Here is a 21,136-nt window from a genome sequence, read left to right as displayed (position 1 = left end):
CAGCCATATTTGGATTATTCTTGAAACGCAGCAGTTGATGACGAACATCAAGAGCGCATTTAGTCGAACTTTTTGACAACCTGAGAAATCTAGGGAGAAACTTGATAATACATACACGTCTCTGTGGTGCTTCAGTTGTAGCCACTGGCCTGATATCATTTGTTAGAGTAGCCATTATGTCAACAATGTACCAGATTCGATTTGCCTCGTTGCCTTGTTGAAGTATTAAACGCGACGAGAGTTCTTGGAGATATCGATCAAAATTATTGGTCTGTTACTGCCTGATACTTATCAACTTACATGATAGGTGTTGGTGGCAAAAAGATACTTTGATGCCTTGAAAGCCAATGCTAATCAAAGGGACAGTCCGCCGACAGGACTGAATAACGAAATACTTCGTTAGACCTTGCACGCTTTAGCTCGCGTTGTTAACCGTGTTGTTAACCGCAATGAAAAATTTAAAACAGTTCAATGTTCTTGAAGTCTGATAGATATAAAAGACAACAGTTGATTGAATTTGCAGATGGCTTTTCGGTTTGTCACAGCAACAATGCAAAGTTAGCTAATTCATCATGCGAAGAAAAACAGGAAATGCGGGTTTTCCCAGGGTGGACCCAATATCTCCTGGGGAATTAAATATTTTGACCTACCATTTTCACACATTTGTTAACTCGTGATACTTAGCATGCATTTACGTCAAGTTTGAGCATTATCGCCCATGCCAGGTTCTGCGCGATTTTATCGTGGACATGCTCTTAAGTAGCCATGAACAATTTCTATTTTGGCTTTTTTTTTTTTGGCTTTGCCCTATAATTTCCTTAAAAAAAAAAAAAAAAAAACAACTTGTACTAACGTTTTTGGCAAACAAACGCAGCCTGAAACCAGCCACTCATTTGCAACTCACATTTCTCACACATGTTTCTAAATCTGCTTTTCCATGTAGATATATGCGAACCAGGTTGGAGTTACTTCGACGGATACTGCTACTTCACAAGCCTCACATGTGCATCATGGCTTGCCGCTGAGTCTAACTGTTCTGCAATGGGCTCACAGTTGGTGACTGTGCACAACCAAGAAGAAAATGTATACGTTCAGCATCGACATAATGGAGAGAGATCCTGGATTGGACTCAGTGATCGGAGCGTGGAAGGATCATTTGTTTGGACAAATAAAGAAATCAGCAAGTTTCGGTACTGGGCTTCAAAACAACCGAATGATTGGAACAGCCAGGACTGTGTACACACTCTTGGTGCGAAGCTTGGGTACGCTTGGAATGATGTACCATGCAAAAACTGCTTCAATTTTACTTGTTTTACAGGTACTTAAAGTGTTAAAAACTAAAATAGTAAGCTATTTATATAGTGGAAACTTTCGATATAAACATTCGAATAAAATAGTGTTGATTATGAATGCATTGACGTTGTGCAAGTTATGCACAACGTATACGTTGCAATAACCAAACTTGATTGACAACTACAGAAAATTTCCTAGCACGTCTTTGCAATTCATGAGAAGTAAAGGTCTTTCCTACAGCCAGCTACATTATTATCCAACCATATATGATATGTTTTGCCTGCATTAAAACAGAAGAGCTTTTGTCTTGATTATTATAGACCTTGACGAATGTAAGACAAGCACCCATAGCTGTGACGATAATGCAAATTGTAAGAATACGTTTGGCTCGTATACCTGTACTTGTAAGTCTGGGTACTCCGGAGATGGAAAAACATGCAATGGTAAGATGAACTAAACCTGTACCCACTAAATCCACGCCGAGAGTTCTCATCTGTAAACTTTAACTCTTTTTTTCACAGAAACTACCTAGATACTAACTCAGACCCGCCTTTATACCTACGTATCTAACTCGATATCTTATTCGTTCGCTGCTCTTACCAGTGAGGCATCGAATTAAACACGAAAGGAAGAATTCCACATCTATGGGCGCTCATGTATTATTCCCTATTTATCTAATGTATTAGATACATTTATTACGGTTGCCCGTAAGGCTTTATGCGAATCATGACTTTCATACTTTCCTCCAAGATATAGACGAGTGCTTACCCAACTCTTACAGCTGTGACGTCAACGCTGTCTGTAGTAATAAATATATCTTATTAGACGTTTCGTTGTGTAGTATCGCTGAGTATTTTTACGAGTTGTGTCGTATTTTGACGAGCCCGTAGGGCGAGTCAAAATACAAATAAAGAGTAAAAATACTCAGCGATACTACACAACAAACGTCTAATAAGTTATTTATTATCCAACACGCCAATCTGTTGTTTCTGCGGGCGAGTTTCGCGGATATTTATTTACGGGAGTGCGTGACAGAAGTATGCGAAGCGGAACGGAATTGGCGCGTTGTTGTGTTGCTGTTTCTATTTTCTTCATTAAATGAATAAATTTTCTGGTCGTAAAGCTGTTTTTCTTCGTTCGATTCATCAAATGAACTTGGATCTATATTTGTCAGCCATTCCGACTCTTCGTCGTCGGAAATATGATTCAAATTGTCCGCCATTTTTTTTTTCGTAACTACAATCCAATTCTTCGCTTGCGCGAAGCGAGAAAACCTGTTTCACCGGTATTACAATAGACGAGTACAAATACCGCGTGATATTTGTACTCGTCTATGGCGTTATTTGTACTCGTCTAGGTGTAGTTGGAGAATAATGTTGGATACTATACCTGTGTTTGGAAAGCTGGATACTCGGGGAATGGGAAAACCTGCAACCTGAGTAAGTAATTTTTACAGGCGTCTTAAAGTTCTACTCAGAGGTCACATGTTAAAACTTCCAATCAGTACGAGGCAAATGAGTTGGATCGTTACCAGCGTGATCCCAGAGTTGAGTTCGTAATTGAACCCCTTCATGGTAAGACCGGAACTGAGACTTAAGAAATCTGGATATGGGGGAGACACTTTCATTGCTCGGTTACGCTGCTAAAATTGAAATATGTGACTCCTTATCTGTGGCCAGGAACGATTCAACCGGAGGGCGACTGCCTTCAAGATTCGCTTGAAAATGGGCAGTATTGAATACTTGTAGATGTCCTCCGTTCTGCCTTCCGTTCTTTTGCAAATGGTTTGGAATACGATAGCGGAAAATATATGTGATTACGATTAATTTTCTTAAATTGAAAAAAGTTAGTTCTTCGCTTTTAGCAGCAATATCATGGCGCGAGCTGGCTCACGTTAAGTTTATGTCAGTCTTAATCGTTATGAGAGTTGACCTGGCTATTTCGTTCGTTCTGCTGTTGCTCGTTACTTCAAATTAAAATTCCTTCGATGTAACATAAACCAAAATTATAGAATGAAAACTGTAAGTGTTACAAAATCTAATGTTTGAACTGACGATCCTAAATATCAGAATGCTGCAAGCGCAAGCTGCATGTCCATTTTGTAGCACTGGCCTTAGGGATGAACAGAAATACATGTTCGACTCAGGACGTATCTTGATCTTAATCATTACGAACAGGCCTACCGTGTGAACTCTAGTCTGAATAAGTTGTCCGTTTAACAAATTAGTTTTCTGCTCGGGCTTCCGAGAAAAGCCCGAGTTTGAAAATGCAAGCTGTTTTGGTCGCCAAAAGGGGGGTCATGGTCCCAGGCGTTTTTTGCGTGAACCGCGGAAACTGGGGAGGAGAGTGCGACAACTTATGTTATCGTGAACTCGCTCTTCGTAACCAACGTAATTTACAGAATGCTGTGTCTTGTAAAGACGGCTTTGCAAAGATTCCTGTCTCATAAGCTCATCCTACTTGCAAACGCACACCCCATTCGTGGTAGGCCCACGCTAGATGATATCGAGTGTTTTCGGAATGGGCCAGTCCACAAACTTCATTTCTTGAAAGCTAGCCAAATGTGGAAAGTTCATAATAGTTCTCACGAGATAACAAATGAGCCATATGTGCGTTCAAACTACGAAAATACTGGTAAAACCGTGACGGCCGATGTAACAACAAACTTTGATGCTGAGACGAACATCTAACTTGCTGAAAAAATCAAGAATGTTCGTGCACACAAATTCGAAGGTGGCGCTAACAACAGCGAATTCAGTGGATAAGGATACTAACAGAAGCAACGCAAATAGTAAGGTTAAATATATAAGCTTAGCTCTTCCGTTAAATATCCTGTTTCTGTTACTGGTTTTCACTGGGTTCAATACTTGTAAAGTACGATTCGGTATTTCGTATATAATCACTATTAACTATACACCACAGGTAAGGCAGTTTGATGTTTATTTCCCATTGATTTATATACATATACATAGTCAGCAATATATCGCTATAGGTGAGGCAAACGGTAAATCTGGTACTATAAAATAACAATCGGCTACACAAACAGATTGTATGGGCTCCCTGTGAAGTCACTCGCGAGAAAAAAATTTTTTCCCGAGGCATTCGTTCGCTGACGTCATCAACGTGCATAATGGAGCTGAAGCACGCTCGCGCCAATGAATTTGATTGCACGAATTTACAAGTTATGTTCAAATTGTACTCTTGTTTGGTGTGAATGCCATGGCTATAAAATAAGCCCGAGTGAATGCTCCTCGAGCGTCTAGTTTTACTATAAACCCCTGTTCAACCGGAAATATTAAAAGAAGCCAGCTTGGCGTCTCTTTGTGGACAGAAGGCGTTTTCGAAAGGAAACTTCGAAAATGTAATAGATCTGTAACATAAGCGGAAAAGCGTAAACAGGTTGGCTCTCATGGGTCAAAGATCACGCGCGCTTTCCTCCGAAGGGAATACTACCTTAGCTTATTAACTTGTCAAGGCGGAGCTAAGAAACAAATGACTCGTAACTTATTGTTTCCTCTATCGTTTCTGATTTAAAGCGCGTGTATTTCAAGCTGGCTATTTCAAGCGCTTTCCTTTTTTTTTTTAAGTCAATTGCGGTCGATTTATACCAAAAGCTATAACACTTTCATCTCTCGCTACAACGTAATCAACATACATTTCGCTTCATACCAAGCCTACGACAGTTTGATAAACAGCGGGTGTTTCTATTATTTCTCGCTTAAGATTCGATTGACTTGTCGAAAAATTACTTATATCATAAATGAAGGCCGAAATAAAGTCTTTGAATCGCTCTGGCGCAAGTTTTTCCGAATCGGCGAAGGAAAAATAAACCAAGTCGAGCATAGGAACAAATGCGCTATTTTAGGATTACAGTTCCCTTCAAGCTTTTTATGATAGTTCTAGATCGTTCCCTGGACTGGAGCTGATCATCAGCATATAATTTTCTTGATGCTAAACCACTTGTTTGCAGGCCGAACATTATTTAGCGGTATTTATTCCCGTCCACGCAGCAGCTATTTCATCAGACTGCATCCAAATACCCTTTTTTGGATCGTGGTGGGAGGCTCGTAAGCCTCCCGTTAAGGAGCGTATGTCAGCTTCCGATCGCATACAGATTACTGGGCGATCGGGGATTCTGTGCGCTCTGAACAGAGCTGCCGATCACGTACAGATTGCTGGTCGACACACGCCATCATGACTTTACTCAAATGAAGTTTTGTCAGTTGATGCACATAGCAGTTTAAAATTCGCGGCAGCTGTGAATAATTTTACAAGAGAATGAGTTTCAACGATAGGCATTGTTTAGTTTGCTAGGTGTATCGTTATTCATAGCTAGGCTAAAGACAATGGCTCCCTTGCTAAAAAATCGCCATTTTTGAACGCAATTTCGACTACATTTTTTCAAACTGAAATGGATAAAGGTTTCCATTGGCCAATTTTCAAACTTAAAATGGATTATGGGAGAGTGAAGATTAATCTTTTATTTGCCGCGCGTTGACTGTTCAAGGGTAGTAAGGGTTTTCAGAAAATTGCTGTGGAAAATGACCTCCAAACTAAAAATGCCTGAATTTGGTGTATTTCAAGTTCAAAAGGATAATCGAGTTTCCAGATGGGATTTGAACCCACGACCCTCCGTGATCTAGTCGGATGCTCTAACCACTGAGCTACAGGAGACTCTATGGTGAGCAAGGGTCAATTAGTGGGCGGTTCCAGTCAATACCCACTAATTGACCCTTGCTCACCAGAGAGTCTCCAGTAGCTCAGTGGTTAGAGCATCCGACTAGATCACGGAGGGTCGTGGGTTCAAATCCCATCTGGAAACTCGATTTTTAAAAATTATTTATTTCAGCTTTAAAGGATAATCTACTTCGTAAAAATCGTTCATTTTAGGTGCAAATCGTAGATACATCTCTTTAAAGTCGTGCTTTGATTTAGAAGCAAACACTTCCAAAACTCAAAAAAGTGAGTTTTACGAAGCCTAGTCGGTCAATTTTGGCTCATACTTCTCTAATTAAGGGCTCTTCTAAGCGAGGTCGCCGTCAAATTTGCTTTTGAATAATTCGTGAAGTTCACCCATACTGCCGTTATAACGACGCGCTAAGCTATGTAATTTTTAGTGCGAAATTTAGGTTGTTATTATACCATTTTAGTATAATTTCAGAGCTGAGCAAAGAGTTTCCAGCAATCTGATTGGTCGAGCGGTTCCTTATATGACGCTATATAAACCGCTCCACGCGGTTTATATCAAATGTTAAAATAAAAAGTTAATAAATTTTACTAAAATGTTATGATTTTAGAAATTTCTCTGTTGTTCAGTTCTGAAATTATACTAAAACAATTATTCGCCACAGGTTCGGTGAATATTGTCGAATAATCCCCTCGACTTCGTCTCGGGGATTATTCGACGATATTCACCTCGCCTTCGGCGAATAATTGTTAATTAGAACTTCAGTCACGTGTAGCCTTTCCAAAAGTGTGGAAGAATGTGAAAGGATTATTACACGTGCATGTTCAGATTTATCCAGCCCAATGTGAGCAGCGCCTAAGTTTCTGTTTACGGTGATCATTGTCGTTGCAGTTGTTATAGTTTTATACACCCACCTCGTTAAAACAGGCGGGCCACTTGACTGAGTTCAGTTGGAAGTGACATCTTTATTCACATAGATAACTATGAAAAAATTGTTTTAGTCATATTTTTTAGGATATCAATAAGCTCTGTGGTAGGAAATCGAATGGGAAGATTTTTGGGCGTGATGGTGGAGCGAACTCGTTTAACGGTAGAGGGCAAACTCGTAAGGTGACTGGGGGCAAACTTTCATCGGGGCGAATTCACCAGTTACCAAATTACCGAGTAATCCCCTCGACTTCAAAAGGGGAATCATTTAACAACACTGAATTCTCCTTTTGCGACTGACAATTGCGAAGTCTAGCCCTGTATTCAATTTGAAACGTAAGTCCTTAAAACTTGTTATTTTCATAAAAAAAATGAATTAGCACAACAAACTTTTCTCAATAGTCCTTTTTACAGTTGTGGGCTTGGTGGCCAAGCCTTTGAACAGGAGTGAGGCTTAGGGTGACCTTGTTATGATAGAGATGTTGCTGCTTTTCAAATACAAATTACTTTGTTATCATGCTAACTAGATACAGGTCTCCATCACAACAGGGTCACCCTTAGCCTCACTCCTGTTCAAAGGCTTGGCCACCAAGCCCACAACTGCAAAAGGGACTATTACTTACCCGACTCAGAATCATTCAATTCTTAACATTATACTCTATTTTAACTAATCAGTCCGCTTTAAAGCCGTCTTTACAAATCTTGCTGCGAGCGGAAGATTTGGTCCAACGACGCTGGGCAGTTACTACACCGGTCAGGATCATGACGGACAAGTTACACTGTCCAGCGGTATTCAACAGTGGACTGTGCCGTACACAGGTGACTACAGAATAGAAGCAATAGGAGCAGCAGGGGGGTACGGTAGAACCCGAAACAAGCAGGGAAGCACCTCTAGTTACAGAGGAAGAGGTTCAAGAATGGTTGGAAATTTCACTCTATCCCAAGGCGAGGTTATTCACATACTGGTTGGTCAAGAGGGAACGATCAACAATGGTCCAATTCATCCATTCGCTGGTGGAGGTGGTGGAGGGACATTTGTCGTTAGAGGTGGCAGAACACCTTTAATAATAGCTGGAGGTGGAGGAGGCATAGACGCCTTAAAGTCAAGACAGCCCGGATGCGATGCCAGCACAAGCACATCGGGGAATCCTGGGTACAGATCATGGTCAGGAGGGAGTAATGGGTATGGTGCACAGATTGCTGATGATGGCAATTCAGGTAATATCAGATAGCGATCTTCTTGACGTCTGTTTAAGGCGTCCCAAAAGTTTGTTGCATCTCACTTATATCAAACTTATTCTTGTAGATGGTTTCAAAATCATGGTTAATTTTTCCACATCCATTAATTAACGTCCGAATGTTCGGGCGAATACCCTCTGTTGTGAATTCTTGGTTTTCACGTGACGTAATTAAAATTTGGAGTAAGGAATTATTTTGTTGAAAATTTATATTTTTGCCAATTTTCAGGTTGATCGGGTTTTCGTCTGATGATAAAGCAAGATTGAATTTCTAAGCTTTTGCGTGACACGATATTAAAATGCCGTCATGAAAGATAAAAAAGTGACTTATCTGCTGAGATTTCACAATCTCAACAGTCCTTTTATGAGAATGATTAATCATGTAGATCTTCGTGAGACCTCAGAAGGGTAGGAACAAAACTGTTTGAACATTGTATTTATCCTATATTATCTTTTATTAAAAACTAGATCATCGGATAATGCAATTCAAGACATTTTATTGGCTTAGCCATTATGGTATATCAGCCAATATGCCATAATCTACAAATATGGCAAGCGTACGTGTCAGCTTAAAATTAAAAGGGAGCTAAAAATTTAATAAAATTTAATAATTTAATTTAACGTTTTTAATAAAACAATTATTCCACTCGCGCTTGTTGGATATGAGATGATTATAGCCAACTCAGCGCATAGCGCCTCGTTGGCTATCTATCATCTCATATCCAACGCGCGCTCGTGGAATAATTGTTAATTATTAAAAACTAGATCATTGGATAATGCAATTCAAGACTTTTTATTGGCTTAGCCATTATGGTATATCAGCCAATATACCATAATCTACAAATATGGCCGTCGTGTCAGCTTAATATTAAAAGGGAGCTAAAAATTTAATAAAATTTTATACTTAATTTAACGTTTTTAATAAAACAATTATTCCACTCGCTCTTGTTGGATATGAGATGATTATAGCCAACTCAGCGCTACGCGCTTCGTTGGCTATCTATCATCTCATATCCAACGCGCGCTCGTGGAATAATTGTTAATTATTCTTGACTTCATTTGTTTCATGGTTTTGGTAACGGTGTGACAGTGAAAACCGACAATAACTAAAACTCATTTGTTACTCTTATTTGAGGTGGCGGCGGGGGCGGTTTTTACACCAGTGGAAGAAGTTCAAAGAAGTTTGGTGGTTCCATGGGATATGGTGGAGAGGGTGGTAAAGGATTTCTTCAGGGTGGAGTGGGTGGAAGGGCCTTATATAACGCTATCGTAGGTGGCTTTGGAGGAGGTGGTGGTTCTTACGGGTATGCAGGAGGCGCCGGAGGAGGAGGAGGATACTCCGGGGGGAGCAGTGGAGATAATAAAAATGATTCCTGTGGGGGCGGAGGAGGCTCTTACAATGCTGGAAAAGATCAGCAAAGTGAATGCTGTTATAATGCCGCTGGCCATGGTCGGGTCACCGTTACTTTGCTGTAGCAAGATCACACCTGTGAATTTCACAAACCATTCATTTGATTTTAAGCTGCTACCTTGTATTGGTAGCCCTTAGAAATAAAACGTGTGACAGCCTTGAGAAAAATCGTCTTTGTTCGTCTATGAAAAAAAAAGGAGAATTTACAGGCAGAAAATGTAGTATCATTTTGCTGCTTTGCATTTCGTTTTTTACTTTTTTTTCCTCACTCGAGCAAGAGTGAGGAATGAGTGATGCAGAAACATTTTCGTTCCAGGTTCTCATTCAATATAATTGAGTGAAAATGCAGTCGAAGGCGAAGGAGAAATAGCTTTTTGTTGTTTGACGCTTCCAAGTGCAAAATTATTAATGCAATTCGAGGGGAACCTGTTCTTTATTCGTTAGGATTTGTTATCAAACACCAATCAAACTTCTCCTTTTCTCTCAATTAATTTTATTTACAATTAGTACACAATCCTCACTAACTGAGAGACCTCATGAACTAAATTACCCAACAGCTTTCTACTCCAAATATTAACCCCTTGCCAAAACCGGTGGTCTGGTCACAGTCGGTTCTAAACTTGTCACGCCATGCTATAGTCTCCTGCTAAGACCGTTGTGTGACATTGATTTCCTTAAGATGCGTGGAATTTGGAATTGAAATTTAGGGATTGAGAAATTATCGGAAAGCAAGACTGAAATATGCCCGGCTTTTGTAATGCAGATTTCATATTTCCTTTTTTTTTTCGTTGCTTGTGTTCTAGTTTCATTTGGCTTTTCAAACAACTAGACGGCAACCCTGACAAACAAGAATGTCACAATATGAGATAATTATAACAGGGTCACGTATACAATATACAGTACAACGCAAGACACAACACGGTTTACGATAATAACAATCACATTTTTAGCATTTTGGGAACTACGACCAATAACTGAAGCTGGTCAAAAACTGACAGTGAAGGTTGTTTCATATGGAAGAGACGAAAGGCATGTTAAAGTAAGAGACCATCTCCCTTAGAAGTACAGCGACGCTTTTTTCTTCTTAAGTACATTGGAAAGCAGTACATTTAAGCCTGCGCTACACAACTACAGCGTTGTCATTTCTTTCATGATCAATGGCCGGGATTGCGCTGCCGTTTGAGTACGCAGCCGAAGGGGACTGGGAGCCAGTATCAGACACAGACCTCATCTGGCGCTTGACTTCAAACACCTGACGAAAGGAAAAATAAACTTTAACAAATTGCTTGATTTGAAAAACTAATTCAAGAACATAAAATTAGATACCACTCAAGGAGAACTGTCTTCCTGGTGCGTATTGCGACTGACGTCTGATTAGTAAAAAACCAAAAACAAAACAAAACTAACAAATGAACAAACTACAAAAAAAAAAAAAAAAAAAAAAAAAAAAAAGACAAAACAAAATAAAAACTAACAAATGAACAAACTACAAAAAAAAAATACACAAAATAAAAACAACAAACGAATCGAAACGAACGACAAACAAACAGATTTAAACTAATCTGGTAAGTACATATATGCTGCTTTCGTCCAATAAAACAAACTAAATCCGGGCAGCTTTGAACCGTACTGAAATAAAACAAGTTCGATTTCATCTGACAGATAGAACAATTTTCAATTGGGAGACAACAGTGATCCGGGATTCCTTTGTTTTTGCTGACCTCGCTCTGTGATTGGTTCAGAAAACTCGCGCCATCCTCTTGACAAATGAGACGCAAAACGAATGCCAATCGCGGCTAGGTCTCCCGGGTTTTCCCGCGCTTTTAGTAGGTTGCCTGATTTTATTATGAGTTTTTTTTTTATTTATTATTATGTCATTGGCTAGCCATGTTCTTCTTTGTTATGATCGGACATAGCAAGATATAATAAACTGTTAATAATCTCTTAGCCAGAGTGATCACTTTGGTTTTGGTTTTTAAATATATCTTTTTAGTTAATGAGCTTTAAGTCAAATGAACTCAAATACCTCACTGATGGCTTGACGGAAGCAGTAGAAGTTGTAGTCTATCAAACCTACGACAAATATATAGACATGTTGGAGATGAAAAGAACAGGTCATAATCAATAGCGATCCAATACGCGCGTTTCTTGCCCTCGGAAAGATTGGAGACGAGAGGGGAGAAGTTTGTCGTGGTCTAGCATCAATAATAGTCGATACTGGACCCCTCGCATACGTCTCGCTGATGTGTGATTTTAAAGCTTCATACTTTCCAGCATGAGAAGAAACACTCATGCCCACCCGGAAAATAATGAAGGCCTACTTGCTGGCTAGAGAAATCATAGCGACAGGGTTAAAACTCTGTAGTCAGTGCTTTTTGGAAAGCCAAATGCAAAAAGAGCCAGGCGCAGCTGGCTGACATCTTGTTTATAGCATCACAGCAGGTCGCGCAAGCATGGGACAAGCAACTTGATATAAAATCACAGCGAAAAAAAATGTATTTTGATAAACTTCCTGGTCACGTTCGCGTTTATTTATTGAAATACCATAACGCGTATGTTAAACCCTTTGCCACCTTAGAGGTCAGGAGAATAAAAGAAGTGACCATCGGCTAAAGAAGCCCTTGATTGTTAAACAAATTCTCCTTGTGAGCACCCAAGGAAATGTATAGAGAAGAGTATGGAGAATATGCATAATGATGTTAGGGTGTCATGGGTTAAGAAATTTTCAGGTTTTAATCCGAAGAAATAATAATATATGCAAGAAATATATCTTATTAACCAGGCGCGAGAGCCGTACTGGGAGAATATAGGCCCGAGGTCTTGACGGTACGGACCGAGCGCAGCGAGGTCCGTACAAAAAAGACCGAGGGCCGATATTCTTCCAGTACTGTCCCGAGCAAGCTTGGTTAATAAGAGATTTATTACACGACTGGAGTTCAAAGGGACACAAGTGCGGTATCATTCGGGACAGTGCCCGGTCCAATACTTAGAGAATATTGACCGGCAATAGAGCATTTTGATTGGTTGATTTTAGTTATTGGCCCTCTGACTGCCCGAGTCGTGTAATAAAAAGGAGTATTCAGCACTTCTTTCATAATTAGACGTTCTCAAAATTAAACAGAGAATAACATCCATTTACATACACTGTACACTGTACACTGACCTTTTTTCTCGAAGTTGTCTTCTCTTAAAATGCAGACCAAGGCAAGGAATCTGCGAACAAAACAGTAACCTTGAATTGTTCCTGAATACAACAATTGACAAAAATGTGATCTACTTCATTATCAAAGCTCGAAAAAGAAATGTTACTCGCACGTTAACTTCAGTTAACAAAACTGCAGGAAAAAATCATACCTCATGCTTTTCAAATACAAGTTAAATTTGGCGCTCCTTCTAACTGAGCTTTGAGGCATACCTAAGTTGGTTCTTTGTCCCGGAATATACTCGACAATAACTGCGTTATGTAAACCGCAATTAAATTTGAAAAGTTTTTATTGTAGAATCTTTTTCGTAGCTGTCTAGTGCGCCCCTTCTTTTTTATGCAAGTAGGTCATATTTAGGTTGGAACAAAATTTTCAAAATATTATTCACTTAGTGGTCATATGAATAAATGCTTCTTGCCTGAATTTGGTCGAGCCGAACGAGTAAACGTTTTGCGTTCGGTCCTTATGTCATGACCTTGAGTCGAAAATTTCCCGTCCAGCTAGGTTCTCGCTCAGTCAAGAAGTACATACATTGTAGTATGACAGACCATTAAAAAAAACAAAAAAACATGCCACGACTTTACTGAAGTTGCAAAGAAGTAACAAACTACCTTATTAAGCAAAATTTTGACAGCAGGTTAATCAGTTCGCGATTTTGAGGTGCGCATAATTCACGACACCTGAATTCCGCGATTTTGCGAAAATTGTGTATTTTAAAGGTTCTTTCATTTCGCGTTTCTGAGTAAGACACAGCTAACCTTTCCTTGGCAATATTCTTTAAAAAGTCCTTTAACCAAATCAAACGACTTCATCGAAGGAACAATAACATCAAAATTACCAAAAGCGTAACAGTAGGACTAAAACGTCACTAGTAACAATTAAACGGTTCTCACAATATCCCCAAGCAGTTCATGCTTGCTATTTTCGCGCCATGTTGTGACACAGGAGGGAGGAGTTAACTCTGTTTCCGGAGGAGCAGGGGGAGGAGGAGGAAGTTTTGTGGTCAATGATGACAACACAGCACTTTTAATCGGTGAGTGACTAAGCATTAATTTTCATTAATATATACTAAAAAGATGGATATGGTTAGAAACCCTCTTTGATGAGCCACTCAAATTCCGAATATCTTTTGCTATTCACCTCCGAGCCACTCGCGCGGAATTTGCGCCCAAAAATGCTGTCATCGTTACAGGAATAACAGGATTTAAATCATCTTTTTATGGTAAATTATTCCCATGTTTGAGCGCGTACTAAAACGACTATTCACCTCCGAGTCAGTGACAAGCGATGGATATTCGTATAGCCGCTTCCTAACCAATTTCTGTTCGAAGTAAACCTCTCATCGAGACAAACCTATGTGCGCTATGCTTTTTGTTACAACCTACAACTCCGCCACACCGGATCTCGAAGTCCTTTTGAAACGGTATCCTATCTGAAACAACGCAAACTTTGTTGAAATAGTTTCCGCGGCAGGATCAGATTGTCGCTTATCGGAAAGTGACATTGTTTAAAATCTTTCTTTTCAAAGCGAATATATATGGACTATCAAGAAAGACATCAGATTGAATTATCTAGCGTAAAGTCTGTAACAACTTTTTGAAAAAGAAAGAAACATACTTTCCGGAGACCCCTTTGACTCTGAAGAAAACTTGCACAAGCTTGTATACGATTTTGTTCAATGAGCATTGTTTTTTTGTGACAGATTAGGTAAAAGCGCTCAAACATGATAAGTATTTCAACCACAATTAAAACATCGATGAAAATGCATCATGCAGATATTATTTTGGTCAACATTTCTTATTTTCTTTCCAGCCGGTGGAGGTGGTGGTGTCGATAAAATGAAGGGTGAGAGCCCGCGGTGTCACGGGTCAGGCCCTAGCGATGGAAACGCAGGATATGGTGGTTCACAATTCCAGGGAGGCACTGGAGGCAAGGGAGCTGAAGAAGGGGACAATAATTACTCTGGGGGAGGTGGTGGTGGATTTGAGACTAACGGACGCTCAAACCAAAATTTCGGAGGCGCTAAAGGGACAGGTGGTGAAGGAGGGAAATCATTTTATAAAGGTAATCAACGAACTAACCGTTGTAAGTCATTTTACAGATTGATATGGCCGCTTGTCGGGAACAAAGCGTAAAAGTGTACACGACAGCTCCAAAAAAGGGATTATGGTCACGGTCACGCGGTCACGGTTCCCTGACCTCGGGATTTTTGCGAAATTTTTAAGAACGTCACTGTAATGACTAAGCAAGGCGGGTTTAATTTATTTTTATACTTATTTGGGAGTAACTGCAGAATACCCTGCCACTCATTTACATGTCATTGAATAAGAATAGCCTCTATTGTGAAGAACGAAGATAACACAATAGAGGCTATTCTTATTCAATGACATGTAAATGAGTGGCAGGGTCTTCTGTTTTTGACCTATCAAAATTCCTTGATCACCGGCTACCTAGATTGGCGTTGGAGATTGTCGCGTGCGCTCTTGTCCTTCTTTTCCGACGAGGTGCTATACATAAGGGACTTTATATTCTAAAATAAAGATAATTTACAGGTCCCTGGAGGGAACTAATCGAGAATAGAGGCATATTAAAACATCTGAAGAGCCTCGATATGATATCCTCCTAAAAGATTCTTCTCAATTTTTTCATTAAAACGAGAAATCTTTGTGCTAGAATTTTCCTGAAATTCTAAAAAAAAGCAAACTCCTCACGCTTTGTAAATATTTTTAATTATCATCGAGTAAAGCTTAAACGAAATGGTTCTATGGATAAATGACACACGTCAATTATTTTACAGGTGGTGTCGGAGGCCGATCCAATCAAAATGAAGTGGAAGGTGGATTCGGTGGCGGTGGCGGACCAAACGGAGCCGGTGGTGGGGGTGGTGGTGGTGGTGGCTACTCTGGGGGTGCTAGTGGTAGCCGATCTAACTCCTGTGGGGGAGGTGGTGGATCGTATAACAGTGGTAAAGAGCAGTCCAACCAGGCTGGCTCTAACAACGGCGCTGGTTACGTCATCATCAAACTTCTCAACGTCAGATAGTTCCATAATGGGATTTTTTACGTTAGAATTTTCAAACTGAAAGCAGTCGAGCTTTTTTTTCTTTTTTGATCGCTTAGAAATGACAGACAATTCTTTTTACATTGGGATAGTCCCAAGAGAAAGATAGTTTCTAATCATTTTGAAATTTTAACTTTAACTTTGTTTTAAATGAACAATGAAGCGATTCAAAGGTTCCACGAAAACGAAATAAATGCAAGTAGTCTTCATATCTTACCCACGTAACAGCTGAGTTATGGTAAACTTCGCCGAAAATTGCCTAAATCGTACATTGGAAAGAAATGCATGCAGGTTCAAAACAATCACAAACGTCTTATTAGTTCCCCAATAATAGAAACCCAAATGAATTGCTTTTTCTGGATCAGACATATTTTCTCTTTGAGGTCTAGATGCTCTTTGTTCGATTCTGATTTTGACCACCGTGTTGTAAGAAATTAAAATTGTCGCAGAATAGAAACAAAACTCACTCACCAGTTGAAAACTGGACAGATTGCGGAAGTGTGAAATATCTGAAGGGTCTTCTTCTCTCTTTTAAAAACGTTTGATTATGAGGACTAACCAGTTCCCACGATGCTTAGAGACATTTTTTTCTACTTTTTCGGTACATGTTTCTTACGCTTGTTCGGCCTTCTGAATTGTCCAACATGCCTTCTTACTACAGATCCTGTACTGTTCACTTTGTTTCTCAAAACAGGATCCAAGACCCTTGTTGGAACTGGCAGGCACTGATATCTCACTTTCAGTTTCCCATCTCTTCCCTGTCTTAAAACAGGACAGAAGACGGGCTGTTTGTGCCCGATGCTCTGTTGAGGTGCTCGATCATTTTGAAAAGCTTTAGTTGCGCACTGTTGCTTTATCATTTCCGTTTCCTGTTCTTGCAAATCGGTGTCGTTCATTTTGATTTCCAGAATGTGGATCATGCCGTTAATTCCGCATCTTAAGACCACATCTCCTGATTCGGAAGCTCCTGAAATTGGTATACAAAATATGGGTGACACAAACCTTTTTCTAGAAACCAAGTGACCAGTCCTCATCTATTCATCCATCGCCTACGGGGATAAAGGGGAAGGATTTTTGCCATGTCATGGTATAATTTACCTGATTACCTTACTCCCCATAAGGCTCTGAATGTTTGATCCACTCTCTCATTGGCAGTTCATGACAGTCAATTATCTAGAGTCCCCCATTAATACTCTGTCGGGGATGACTGGTCCCCCTTCCGTTCTCCCTAAAAACTATGTGATCATTTGCCCCCAAAGTCACCCCCTCCCCCCAAAATCACCCCCTCCACCCAAAGTCACCCCCTTCCCTCAAAGTCACCCCTCCCCCCAAAGTCACACCCCTCCACCCAAAGTTACCCCCTCCCCCCAAATTCACCCCCTCCCCAAAAGTCACCCTCTCCCCCCAAAGTCACCCCCTCACCCCAAAGTCACTCCCGTCCCCCCAAAGTCACCCCTGTCCCCCAAAGTCCCCCCTTCCCCCAAAGTCACCCCCTTCCCCTTACCTAAGTGACACGTAATGACTTGTTCCTAAATATAATAGGACATCATGATGGTTTCCTAATACAGAAAATACTCGAAATGGCCAACCCACGCAGTCAATAAGCAAGCAAGGATATTTTCTTTGTCTGACTTCATTAAGAAACCAGCAGAAGCTGAACAGACAGTTTTATTCATTTAATATTGTGCATCATCCCTCCCTCGTCATCCTCACTTTTCAAATCCACACCAAGAGTTCTATAGAGTTCTATTAGATGGCATTTGTCGGAAGTATACACAAAGATGAGTTTCTGGCATGTCAAGGAACTCTAGTGTATTCTCCACATAGCATCAAATGAGACTCTCCTCCACGAAGCGCTTATGAGAACATTCTATGTTAAGAACTAACTGGCCGACTTCAAAATAAAAAAAAGATAATGATAATAATAATAATAATAATAATAATAATAATAATAATAATAATAAGGACGTTTTTGAGAGAGCTAAAGAAAAAGTAGAATATACGGGTATGATGGCTACTATAGATGTAAAAGTGTACTTGCCTATAAGTCTGAACCAATCTCGCCAGTTAATTTTAACTAATAGCTGGTGACTTAGCTACACTGTCTCATCACTTACCCCCCTGTTCTCTCCCCCCCCCCTTTCCCCACCACGTAGGACACTTTTCATGGAACTATACACCGAATCGAAATATGGCGTCCGATTTGAATTGCCATTGTTCTGGACTGACTAGCCTCTCTCTCACATGTGAAAATCCTTTTGAGTTTCTACGTCAAGACGAGGCTAGTAAGTCGAAAACAATGGTAATTGAACTTGGACGCCATATTTCGATTCGGGGAATATCCTGTAAGAAAGAACTTATAAATAGATGACGCCCTAGGCACATCCGAATCACATATAACTTACTTGTATGAACCAGTTGCTTCCGCGGGTCACTAGCTGTCATGCATTGATAAACTGCGACTATCATGACGTCAGAAGGGATCTTTCTTCCAACAAAACTCAATTCGCATTCTGCAGCTTCCGTCCTATTCATCGGACGGAAACTACGCCGGCATTCGGCCTGAGACTGGGCAGAAATTCCGGGAAACAGATGATTTGCTTCGACTGTTCGCTTCATCTTGAAGAGGGAGATATCCCTTAAAATGATTTTTTTCGCCAGATGATCTTCGCAGGTCAGTTTTAAGGGGGTACCGTAAGACTTTGCTGAGGATACAAATGTCTCCATAAATAGCAACAAAAATTACAGCAATGTTTCTTTTAGAAATAATTTGGATATATCAACAAAGTTGAAATGGTAAATTGGCCACCGTAACGATTACAAAAGATGACGTTTCGAGCGTTAGCCCTTCGTCGGAGAGAAGGGCTAACGCTCGAAACGTCAGCCTTTGTAATCGTTACGGTGGCCTATTTACCATTTCAGCTTTGTTGATATATCCAAATTATTTCGTTACTTCCACCGACGCAGCCTCAAACAGTTTCTTTCGAAACTATCAGTCTTTATTTCTTTTAGAAAGTAAGTTAAATTTGCTTCTCTGTTTTTTCTATATGTTTTGTTGTTAGTTTTTTTCATGTTTTGTTTTTTTTGTTTTGCTTTGTTTTTTCAACCTCAAGACCACCATGCTCAATCGTCAAACTGCTAGGACGCAGACCCAAACTGTTAACCGCCTTTATGCAGATTTACGCAACTTTAATTTGGCGTAAATCTTCATTTTCATGCTGTGAATGTCGATAAATAAAGTTAGAATTACCTAACTAATCACTTCACGAATCGGGAACATTTCGAACAGCGTGCCCCCGCAAACAATACTAGTATTGTTCTGAGTAACAAAACTTTGGCGCTTGTCCCCTCCTATATAAAAAGGAAAATTTCTTATTTTCTATAATCCTCACTTTTTGTCACTCTTTAAGATGATAAATCGGATGGAAATTAAACCTCTACAAAATCTCAAAGCCTAATGGTGGCCCATGAGGCGGTTTTGTGCTTTGTCTGTTAATAGACTCGAATACAGTGATCGCATTGAGCCAAATTCCTCCATACATTTAAGTAACAAAAACAAAGAACATATAATACTCTTTTCATGGAAGTACACTTTAAACGCAACAAAGCCACGGTTATAGCGCGAATTTATAAATTATTTAAACACCTCGACTGACATTAATAATAGTTCAACAAAAACTGTTTTGCTTTTTTCTGAACCGTTGATTATTAAAACAGTACGAAAATAAAATTTTTAGCTTACCGATGAGTGCGCGAGGACCATGTTGCGAAACGGAAATAAAATTTGACCTAGTACTTGACATCAATTGAAGATAGACGATTAGAATGGACCAAAGTTCACGTTGCATTTTAAGCTTCAATGTTCACACTTGAATTTGAAGATTTTAAAACGAAAGCATCTATAATACTGACAACGTTTTCAAATGTCTTTAGATGTGGCGAAAATTGCGACATCGGCCAAATTCTGAGGAGTCGGTGCCAAATTCAAATGAAATCTTGTCTACAAACTACACCCGTAAACTGTTTCTTTGAAGAAAATGGCTTTGAAAGTTTGCAGGTTGTTCATTGTGTCAAGGGTGGGGAAAAAACGCGGGTACATGAGATATCTATGCAAAGAACTACCGTACAACGTAATGAAATGGATTCATGAACACCTTAGCTTAAGAGATCATAAAATCCTAATTCAATTGTGCTTTTGCAACACCTAGCTGAAGCAATCAAGCTTGGCTTTTCAAGCTTTATTCAATTCATATTATGAATTCATATTATGAATTAAGCTATTCCTACTGCGTTTTAAGATTCCAATGAAGAAGTTTACCCTTTAAAATTTATCTTCCAATGTACTGAAAATATGCGCTATTGTTATTGAGGTCAACATTGCTGGATATTACCCCCCAGCTTTTTTATTTTTTCCCTTTTTTTTTTTTTTTTTTTTTTTTTTTCTGCGTTTTTTTATGGACCGAGACGAAATCGAGGTCCATAAAAACTTCAAAAAGGACCTGAGGCCGTGCCTCAGAGGCTTCCAAATAATGGCTAAAGAAACATTGCGTATTTTTAACCATGAAGTTGTCAAGATATGCAAACTATGTCTAGAAAAATGTCTACGAGAAAAGAAATATCTTAGTCCGCTCGTCTAGTTTGGCGCGTGTTAGCAGAATTTTCCTCGTCCCTCTGACCCTTTTTCTTTCGAGGAAAACCAATTTGAGCACCCCCTTAGTTTAAATGTGTGACACGTGCCCTCATTCTTGTTATACTGACAGAAATTTAGAGAACACACGGCTTGAACGAGAAATTGTCTTTTCGTTCAAGTATTGTAGCCAGCGAAAATAACGCACCAAGAGTGAGATGGGGTTAGGGTTAGGGTTTGTTTGCCAAAAATTGGAAAATGTTTGAGTGCCATCGCTCTCTATAGGCCAGATCAGATCGACCAGTGCTAAATGGCTAAATATTGTCGGAAAGGGTTGTGGAATTAGTTGTAGTACCACCATGGATAATCTAGTTCGCTTGTAAAAAGTTAAGTTAATATATATTCCCCTTCATCATTTCCTGTGAAGCTAAGTTTGATTACGCATTCAATTAATTCTCTTCGTGGGCCTCGTTGCAGGAAGTTTAAAAGGTGTTCACTAACCGACTATTTTGGGTACACTTTTGGTACAGTTCGGCGGCATCACATCCCCGTCTAGTTTTTCCATTAGTATCGTTGGTTCGACCGGGTCTCGCAAAAAGAACTATAACTCGACCAAAACCGCTTCGCATCCGGTGCTTACAAGTGTTGGATGATACATTGAAACGCTACTATTATTAATGTTCTCAGGTC

The 21,136-nt window shown here is 39.8% G+C and overlaps 4 protein-coding genes across 5 annotated transcripts in view; 3 read left to right on the top strand and 1 right to left on the bottom strand.

Moving 5' to 3' along the window:
* The window catches only part of LOC111346825 (uncharacterized), a 551,029-nt gene that overhangs the window by 22,446 nt on the left and 507,447 nt on the right, over positions 1-21,136 (top strand). The window contains 1 exon segment of the mRNA XM_088749275.1: positions 944-1,318. Within this exon segment, the coding sequence (XP_088605401.1) occupies positions 944-1,318 (375 nt within the window).
* On the top strand, positions 1,508-9,695 carry LOC148737180 (uncharacterized). Its single transcript, XM_088747752.1, has 4 exons — positions 1,508-1,514; positions 1,614-1,736; positions 7,583-8,125; positions 9,281-9,695. The coding sequence occupies exons 1-4, from the start codon at positions 1,508-1,510 to the stop codon at positions 9,619-9,621; spliced, it is 1,014 nt and encodes a 337-aa protein (XP_088603878.1). The 3' UTR covers positions 9,622-9,695.
* On the bottom strand, positions 10,071-21,082 carry LOC148737178 (uncharacterized). Of its 2 annotated transcripts, XM_088749067.1 has the most exons (6): positions 20,948-21,082; positions 18,225-18,524; positions 16,291-16,786; positions 12,720-12,769; positions 11,583-11,629; positions 10,071-10,808 (listed from the first exon to the last, which is right to left on the bottom strand). In XM_088749067.1, the coding sequence occupies exons 1-3, from the start codon at positions 21,009-21,011 to the stop codon at positions 16,410-16,412; spliced, it is 741 nt and encodes a 246-aa protein (XP_088605193.1). In that variant the 5' UTR covers positions 21,012-21,082; the 3' UTR covers positions 10,071-10,808; positions 11,583-11,629; positions 12,720-12,769; positions 16,291-16,409. The 2 variants fall into 2 exon arrangements, with proteins under 2 accessions (XP_088605193.1, XP_088605192.1); XM_088749066.1 differs by lacking the exons at positions 10,071-10,808; positions 11,583-11,629; positions 12,720-12,769; positions 20,948-21,082 and adding an exon at positions 19,562-19,912 and having other exon boundaries at positions 15,470-16,786.
* LOC148737179 (uncharacterized) lies at positions 13,682-16,035 on the top strand. Its single transcript, XM_088749097.1, has 3 exons — positions 13,682-13,792; positions 14,572-14,823; positions 15,557-16,035. The coding sequence occupies exons 2-3, from the start codon at positions 14,598-14,600 to the stop codon at positions 15,799-15,801; spliced, it is 471 nt and encodes a 156-aa protein (XP_088605223.1). The 5' UTR covers positions 13,682-13,792; positions 14,572-14,597; the 3' UTR covers positions 15,802-16,035.

The sequence above is a fragment of the Stylophora pistillata genome, chromosome 2, assembly GCF_964205215.1.
Source record: "Stylophora pistillata chromosome 2, jaStyPist1.2, whole genome shotgun sequence".
NCBI lineage: Eukaryota > Metazoa > Cnidaria > Anthozoa > Scleractinia > Pocilloporidae > Stylophora > Stylophora pistillata.
The sequence above is the reverse complement of the archived record's forward strand: the minus strand, read 5'-3'. Positions and strand labels throughout refer to the sequence as shown.

Coding starts and splice junctions, on each gene's coding strand:
- LOC148737180 (XM_088747752.1), top strand. Junction 1,737..7,582: donor AGATGGAAAAACATGCAATG/GTAAGATGAACT, acceptor TTAACTAATCAG/TCCGCTTTAAAGCCGTCTTT. Junction 8,126..9,280: donor TGCTGATGATGGCAATTCAG/GTAATATCAGAT, acceptor CTCTTATTTGAG/GTGGCGGCGGGGGCGGTTTT.
- LOC148737179 (XM_088749097.1), top strand. CDS start 14,598: ATGAAGGGTGAGAGCCCGCGGTGTCACGGGTCAGGCCCTAGCGATGGA. Junction 14,824..15,556: donor AGGGAAATCATTTTATAAAG/GTAATCAACGAA, acceptor ATTATTTTACAG/GTGGTGTCGGAGGCCGATCC.
- LOC148737178 (XM_088749066.1), bottom strand. CDS start 19,667: ATGCAACGTGAACTTTGGTCCATTCTAATCGTCTATCTTCAATTGATG. Junction 18,525..19,561: donor TGGTCCTCGCGCACTCATCG/GTAAGCTAAAAA, acceptor TTGTATCCTCAG/CAAAGTCTTACGGTACCCCC. Junction 16,787..18,224: donor GAAGCAACTGGTTCATACAA/GTAAGTTATATG, acceptor TACCAATTTCAG/GAGCTTCCGAATCAGGAGAT.